The sequence below is a fragment of the Nicotiana attenuata genome, unplaced genomic scaffold (assembly GCF_001879085.1).
Source record: "Nicotiana attenuata strain UT unplaced genomic scaffold, NIATTr2, whole genome shotgun sequence".
Lineage (NCBI taxonomy): Eukaryota > Viridiplantae > Streptophyta > Magnoliopsida > Solanales > Solanaceae > Nicotiana > Nicotiana attenuata.
Window position 1 is genome coordinate 339,851 of NW_017671143.1, and position 8,615 is coordinate 348,465.

At 40.0% G+C, this 8,615-nt stretch overlaps 1 protein-coding gene across 1 annotated transcript; it reads right to left on the reverse strand.

Annotated features, from left to right (window-relative positions):
* Positions 1-408: 408 nt before the first annotated feature.
* LOC109206219 (flocculation protein FLO11-like) lies at positions 409-5,262 on the reverse strand. Its single transcript, XM_019369022.1, has 3 exons — positions 4,557-5,262; positions 1,378-1,814; positions 409-1,263 (listed from the first exon to the last, which is right to left on the reverse strand). The coding sequence occupies exons 1-3, from the start codon at positions 5,002-5,004 to the stop codon at positions 673-675; spliced, it is 1,476 nt and encodes a 491-aa protein (XP_019224567.1). The 5' UTR covers positions 5,005-5,262; the 3' UTR covers positions 409-672.
* Positions 5,263-8,615: the final 3,353 nt, after the last annotated feature.

Genomic DNA, 8,615 nt, shown 5'->3' on the forward strand with positions numbered 1-8,615 from the left:
TTGTTTTATAACACTATTAACAAATAAATTTGGTCCAAAAAATTAATCAATCAATTGACCGAATCAATCAATCAATCAATCAATCAATCAATCATTAAGTCGAAGCCGAAGCCGAGCGACGACTACGACGGCTGCGCGAGGCTTGCCTTCTTCTCAACTCTTTAAGAGCTAGAAGAAGAGTAATTGCTTATATACCATCAAAAACTTCTTCCTCTTCCAATATGGGACAATGTCCCTTTGTCAAGGGGAAAACTTAAAATTTCACTTAAAAATTTCATTTCCCTCCATTTCCCATTCACCCTCTTTTAAGCCATATTAATGCTTAAAACCCCAACAGTGTAAACATTACTTACATCATGTCAATTTGAATTTTCACTTTCTAGACTTGCAAAAAAGAAAAAATCTTTACTAAAATGAGTTATCTAACAATTCCAGCAATCCTGAAATAACACTTTATATATTGCAGAGATCTGATCTTAGCACATTCAATCATATATACTTTATTAACACCTCCAAGTGGAGCACAAAACATACTTGTTCAGAGACAGAGGAACCACCTAAGTTGCATTAGCATAAGCAAGCATAGGTAAAATAGAAAGAGCTTCAAGCTGTGCTCGGGGGAACTTTTGCCTATTCGGCACTTATGCCAACGACACATCTATGATCAAAGTCTTATAAACTTGCTCCTTCAGCTAAATCTCGAGCACGAGCACTTGGATTCACCTCATTGTGCTCTTGCTCGGCACCATCATCACCTTCCTCCTCAGACGAGAATTCATCGACATCAGCTTCTGGAGGAAGCATGTATATCTCCAGGCCGTAGGTTTTGGGATCAAAAGTAGTGTCTTTAGCCTTGATTTTCTCTATGGCCAGCTTCACCCCTTTTCCCATGTAAGGAGCAGCATACTCCATGAGTTCCTGTCTGTACAAAGAGGAAGCTTTGTATTTCCGGATAGCAGCAGGACCGACCTCCTCCAACTCCTTTTCCAGCTCGACGATCTTCTGGTGAAGGATCGTCTGGACCCGCAAAAGGGATTCCTTCTCACCAGTTAGAGCAGTGATTGTGTTTGCAGCCCCAGCTAACTCATGTCCAAGCCTCTCCTTCTCCTTCTGAGAGTCCTCGAGCTTCCGATCGGCTTCTGCCAACTTATCTTTCAAAGAAGCCATCGCATTTTCCAGGTCATCACTCGCTTTTGCTGCCTCGTTATACTTGGCAGTTGCTACTTGGAGGCGTTCAGACTGAAGACAAAAATAGTTGATGCCCTACAAAAAGGGAGGAAAGAGGTCAAGAAACAAAAAAGAGAGAAGAAACAAAGGTGGAAGGAGAGGCTAACTTCATCAAGAAAGAAAGAAAGAAAAAAAGAAGAGAAAACTGACCTCGTAGAAGTGACGAAGCCCCTCTTCAGTGACCTCTTGATTTGTCTTCTTATCCGCGACAACCCGTTCCCACATCCCGATTGTTGAGTGCAGAAGATCGACCGATGAACAGGAAGGCTGCTCCTCAGCAGCCTGCGAGCTGCGGAGCACTGAGCTGCCTGACTTTGAGTCCAATGGAGCTGAATGAGTGGAGGTTGAAGGGGTGCTGGTCATAGGAACACTGCACGGCTTGGACTCCCCATGTTTCTGTTCAGCAGTAGCAGCAGGTGTAAGAGTATCATCATTGACGGGCTTGCTTGAACTTGGTGTTTCGGACCACGTGGCTCCAAAGACCTGCTGCTGAGCTCGCCTGGCAGCTTGGCAGGACAGAAGCTTCTCACATTGGCTTGCCAAAATTGCAGCAACTTCATTCCGCTCCGGGGAACAAATAGCAGGGTCTGTTAATGCAAATAAACAAAAAAAACAACATGAAATGTTGGGAAGTAATAATGTCACTTAGTTGACTTAAAAAACAAATGCAGTCATGTAGGAGAGTGTAAACATCAGCTCCACCGGCAAAGAAATGCCTCTGTCTCCGGCAAGGACCTCTCTAATGAATCAACACAAAAGCTGATGTACCAGCAAGGCGAGCTAGACACTTGATCTTTTTCCTATGGGCTGAGTTGAGCCGGGGCTCATAGAGATAGGCCACTCGCCAAGTAGTACAAAACTAAAAATTTCCTTACAAGCTGTGAAAACCAAGATTATTGGAATGGCACTTGAGTTTAAAGAACTTTCTACGAGCTATGATAACCAACCAAGATAATTCAAAAGGCACTTGGTCAAATAAACTTGAAAATGACACTGTACTTCATACCCATGATTACAGAAAAACTTATATGAAAAAAAATGGATCTCCTGGCATTGCGAAAATCAGGGGCATAGAAATGTTATAATACTCAAGTAGCTCAACGGCTAGCAGATGAAAAGAAAAACCGAGGCAGACCTAAATTGAGATAAGCTACACAAAAGGGGAAAGCAGGTATCTACCACATGGGGCAGACACTTCCAGATTCTGAGTTCGGTGTGGAGTTCGAAGATAATTATTCTATGTGGGAAAGAAATCATTTCATCTTGTAATTCTGAGAATACACAAGTCAAGCAAAGAAAAAGAAGAAGAGGCATACTTGTTGGAAGCCAGGAAAACAGAGACGCATACAGGCAATGGAACAATAAAAAAAGACGTAAAGCAGCAAAGGAATGAGTCTAATAAAGAGAACTGCAAAACACATACAGCTACCAAATATCAACCAAGACCCGGTCACACCAAAGGCCACAGGGAAGGTCAAGTTGAAGGTAGTTCTGAGAACCTTTATATGAACTGTTTTACATGCCTGCTGCATATTAGCAACTTGGCGATTTGCCTAAAAATTGTCCTACTTCATGACATTAAGTCACAGATGGCACAACCATAACAAACAAAAACACAAAATGGCATGGATATGGACAGACTAGTGCATGGGCAAGCACCGGATGACATCACTAACTACGACCAGAAAGAATCGGAGCCATTACCTATGATCAATTAGATGGCAACACATAACCTTGTGCAAAGGTATGAGTAATTACTCTCCACCATTAACTCTCCCAAATTCATCTCTACTACTGCCCCCCTAAGTTTTTATGGGGTTTCTTCTTTGTTACTTGGGTCGACCACTAAGCCATAATGTCTCAAAATGAGGAAGCCATATAGAAACTTTTTTCTATTCTTTTGTTTCGAACTTCATGAAGAACTCCAATTCTAATTTAGGCATCAGCAATAACCTTTGCATGGCTGGGATCTCATTGAAATCATCTTCTCCCATTTTCCCAGGCAATGAAGCCACCTCGAAGCCACACTCCTGTGGCTCATTCTTTACGACCTACGAGCTAACCAGCACTCCTGCTTCTTTTAACAACAGTGTTGTTGCACGGAGCGAGATGGACAACATAAGTCTGTACATTAATCACAATATTTTGTATTACTTCCTAATTCTCATCATGTAACTTTCTCTACCTCAGTGATTTCTTCATCACCAGACAGGAACTAAAGGTCATTCACCACTGGCTGGCAGCTGCTCTAATGCCTTGCTCACTCTTACCGTGAACATCTCCATCTTGATCATCTAAACCTACCCTCAGGCGGTAGCAGAAGAACCTAAACATTCCAGCAACCATATGCAAAATATCTTAAATGATTGGAAGAGGAACTTGTAGTCAGTTTAACCTATGGTGCTCGGATCCTCCTAAAATGCCGCAGCACCCCCTGTCAGATCCTCCATAAAACACATTAGTTTTGGATGATCGGAAACGCCGGGCAGCATTTTTGAAGGAAATGAGCAACATAGGATTAAACCCCAGTTAGGATAAGTTGTCACCTAACATAAATTTGAAAGACACTATACTAATCCTTACTGTTCATAAGATGGTTGTACTCCTGTACTATAAATTCAAACATGTAACGGGCAGAAAGTATGTTTTGCCCTTTCCTATAAATTACAGCTTCTTCTACCCCAAATATATTTCCCTAAAGTACTTCATTGTTTTGTTTTATAATGATATATATATTTCCCTAAAGCACATCATTGTTCTATTTTATAAGAATATATTTCCCCAAAGTACATCATTCTGAGCAGTTAGAAAACTATTCACTTCTCTCATAAATAATGCTATGTATAGCAACACTAGAATACATACAGCGACAGAATAAGAAGCCCCCACTAGTGGACATGGACTTAGTTTTTGCCTGGACTTGTTATTGAACCAATGAAACAACTAGAAAATTAATTCTCTCTCTGTAGTGATTACAAAAATTACTCCATTTGTCTCAATTTATGTGAATTTCCTTTTTAGTCTATCAAAAAATATCTTTCAACATCAATAATTAATTTATAGCCGCATACATATTTATATCTTTTTATACCACAAGTTCTAAAATTATTTAATTTTTCCTTAAAATTCGTGCTCGATCAAACAAGTCTGAATAAATTGAGACCGAGTGAGTAAGACAGATAGTGTCAGCGAAGATAAACTAATCATGAATTAAACTTTCATTAATTAAGCTAGATTCATTGTATTACGAGTTTCACAGAGCTTAAACATTGAACATCAAAAAACAAACAAAAAACAAACAAAAAACGAAAAAACAAAAAAAACTTTACCAATATCCGGTACAGAGACGATTGATTGTGGTAGTGAAGACGACGTTGCGGCTGTCAATGTACTATTTGTTGAAACCGAAGACGACGAATTAGTTGGAATATCTGTACTCGTAGGCTTTGCTGTTGTGGTGTTTGAAGGAGCAGTTACTGGAGCAGAGGACTCAAAAGGCGAAAGAGAACCAGTAAAAAATGTGTAAGTGTTAGTAGAAGTTGCTGGAGTTGAAGGAGAACTCGATCCGACTCCGAGAACAGTATCGCCGGCGGCGACCGACCCTGAAGAATATCCAAACGTTGAAGAATCAGAAGAAGCAGTGGTAGGGTTAAAACTTGACAAGAAGAAATATGGTGAACAAGAAGAATAAGGAGAAGAAGAAGGAGGAGGAGAAGAAGAAGAAGAAGACGAGGAATATGATCGTCTTCTTATTGTCGATCGTCTTCTTCTTATCATTCTGACATTTGTTGCTGTGTGTGAAAGAGTGAAAGAGTTGTGTATTGGAAAAAATTGATTTTACATATTAAAGAGATACGATACAAAGATGACGTGTCGTGACATATAGATTGGTCAAAGAATTACAACTGGTAACGAGCAGAAAGCAAAAGTAGAGGCAGGAGCGGTTATTCAAAAAGAGGCAACGCTCCTACCTGTTCAAGCCATTTAATCAAAGAGAATGAATCTGACAGCACACGAGAGTCCAGATACAGTATTTAGTAAGCATTAAATACCAAAAATGTTAGAGAATCTGTATTAAATATAATAATTATGCAACGTAGTATTTAATGTATTTAATGTCTTTAATTGCCCATAATAGCCTTATTATGACATAGGCAAAACACTTATCCCCAAGGTACCTATAAAGGGGAGATAATTGATCAATTGTAAAAAAAAAAGACTATCTGAATAAACTTTGGTTTACTTGTTTTTCTTGATTATATTCTTGCTATCCGAATTGCTTTCTTTTATTCATTCTTGCGATTATCAGTAACCCGTGTTCTTCTAAATTATAGCTTTAGTCAAAATTCCATTTTTTGGTTAAACAAGTTGGCCGTTACCGGGAATCTGATAATCCATTCTATTTTAGCTTAACTTTCCTTGTTGCATCAACCATGTCGAACAACAATGACAATATTCAAGGAAACCAAGAAAACCAAACAAACCAACAACTTCAGGGAGATCCATAGAACAATAACGTACTGATTCCTTCTCCACGAGGCTCTCCACAGCGGTCTCGTGAAGGCACTCCTGATGGATCTCATACAGATGGGCAGGCTCAATTCGAAAATATTGAAGCTATGGATGAGGCCTTGCAAAAACTTATTGCCTCACAGGTCAATAAAGCTCTTCAGGCTTTTGTTAGCCAATTACCTGCTGCACCACCCACACCCACTCCAAATAACAACACTCTGGAGAACCCTCGTTCCGGGCTTGTTAATTTAGGTAATGGTGGAACCCCCAGCGAATCACAGGAGGGAGAACCAGGTAACTTAGTTAATTCAGATTTACAAAATTTAGTACTAACATTGCAGAAACAGCTCAATGAGCAAAGTGACCGCATAGAGCAAATACCCGGGGTGCCACCCGTAATCAAAGGGGTAGATATGGATAAATATTCACAACAACCCTGGAAGCTCCCCTTCCAATTCCAAAGAAATTCAAAATGCCTGATATTCCAAAATACGATGGAACAACAGACCCACGAGACCACGTGACCGCATTTACAACAGGTGTAAAAGGCAACGATTTGACTAAGCAGGAGATTGAATCAGTATTAGTCAAAAAAATTGGTGAAACACTTACTAAAGGAGCGCTAACATGGTATTCTCTTTTACTCGAAAATACTATAAATTCTTTTGTTGAGCTTGCAGATTCTTTCATCAAAGCACACTCAGGAGCTCAAAAAGTCGAAAAAAGAATGAAAGATATTTTCAAGATCAAACAAGGGGACTCAGAATTGCTTAGGGAATTCGTGGAGAGATTCCAACGTGAAAGAATGACATTACCGCGTGTACCTGATAATTGGGCAGCTATAGCTTTCACAAGCAATTTGAATGAAAAGAGCTTAAAAGCTACAAGGCGACTCAAGGAAAGCCTTCGTGAATTCCCAGCTACAACGTGGAATGACGTTTACAACAGGTATATCACAAAGCTTAGGATTGAAGAAGATATTATTTCACGGCATCAAAAAGAAGAAGAGGTAAGTTCGAGACGGGCGAAAAACGAGAAAAGGTCCGGAAAAACAGGTATGAGCCATACATGGGACCTACGGGAAGAGACTCACGGTCAAAACAGGACAATCAGAGGTACGATCACAGATCAAGGAATAGAGAGTCAGGTTCGTCATCAAGATTTGGGAATGATCGAAGCACACGTGAGTCACGATATGATGATAGAAGTCTAAAGGCAAGGTTTGGCGGTTATAATTTCAACGTGAGCACTTCTGAACTCGTGGCTGTTTTAAGAAGCATGGGAGACAAGGTACGATGGCCAAAGGAGATGAGGTCGAATCCAAACAGGCGAAACCCTGATCATTGGTGCGAATTTCATAACGATCACGGGCATAAAACGGCAGACTGCAGGTTTTTGCAGAGTGAAGTTGATCATTTGTTAAAACAGGGGTATCTTACCGAGTTATTCAGTGAGAAAGGTAAACAAGTATACATGAAAAATAGGCAAGAACCCCCCAAACCACCTTCTCTCAAAAGAACCGTTAATGTTATCACTGGTGGAGAAGAAATCAATGGTGTGATGTATACAACAGCCAATAAGGTTTCCAAAGTAACAATTACTCACGGGAAGCGGCTGCGACATGTTTTAGAGGAAGAAAATATTACGTTCGATGACGCAGATGCCGAGGGTCTATTAACTCCACATAACGACGCATTGGTAATATCTTTACTTATACATGACACTAACGTGAAACGAGTTTTAATTGATCCAGGCAGTTCCGTGAACATTATTTTGTTATGAGTACTACGCGAGATGCAAGCAGAAGATAGATTGGTACCAAAATCACATACTTTGTCAGGATTTGACAATTCCAGTGTTGTAACGAAAGGGGAAGTGATGCTTACTACATTCGCAGAAGGTGTCGTCAAAGACACAAAATTTCAAGTAGTGGAGATGGAAATGGCTTACAACATAATTCTCGGAAGGCCATGGATCCACGATATGGATGTTGTTCCATCAACCTTGCATCAAGTCATTAAATTTCCAGCGCTTTGGGGAATATGTCAAATCCGGGGAGACCAACAGACATCCAGGAGCATCAACTCCGTGGCAGATTTAAGTGCGAGGGGTGAAGAAAAATAGCAATTACAGAATCCAGTTGAGGACATTATAACATCAACCTCAACTGAACAAAGGCAAACAGATGCGGATTCAAGGCCTGATACCATTCAAGAACCAGAAGAAAATGAAAACATCAAAACAACGATAGAAAAGCTGGAGGCTGTAGTACTGTTTATACACTGGCCAGAAAGAAAAGTTTACATAGGAGCCAATCTCAGCCCGGATATGAAACGTAAGTTGATTGAATTTTTAAAAGCTAATGCAGATTATTTTGCTTGGTCCCATTCTGATATGACAGGTATACCACCGGAGGTAATGACTCACAAGTTAAATGAAGACCCGTCTTATCCACCTATCAAACAAAAGAAAAGAAAGCAAGGTACTTTCAAAAATCAGGTGATTCAAGATGAGGTGCGAAAATTATTAAAGAATGGGTCTATTCGCGAGGTAAAGTATCCTAATTGGTTAGCTAACACTGTTGTAGTACCTAAAAAGAACGGTAAATGGCGAGTTTGTGTAGACTATACAGATCTTAACAAAGCCTGTCCTAAAGACTCTTCCCCATTACCTCATATAGATCAACTAATTGATGTTACTGCAGGGCATGAGTTGTTAAGTTTTTTAGATGCATACTCAGGATACAACCAAATCAAGATGGATCCCGCAGATGAAGAAAAAACTTCGTTTATAACAGACAAGGGGACTTACTGTTACAAAGTAATGCCTTTTGGTCTTAAAAATGCAGGTGCAACATACCAAAGACTTGTAACTAA

Excerpts from the sequence above, each read along its gene's own strand:
- LOC109206219 (XM_019369022.1), bottom strand. The coding sequence starts at position 5,004 with ATGATAAGAAGAAGACGATCGACAATAAGAAGACGATCATATTCCTCG. Across the intron at positions 1,815-4,556 it reads CGTCTCTGTACCGGATATTG|ACCCTGCTATTTGTTCCCCG; the intron begins GTAAAGTTTTTT and ends TTGCATTAACAG. Across the intron at positions 1,264-1,377 it reads GGCTTCGTCACTTCTACGAG|GGCATCAACTATTTTTGTCT; the intron begins GTCAGTTTTCTC and ends CCCTTTTTGTAG.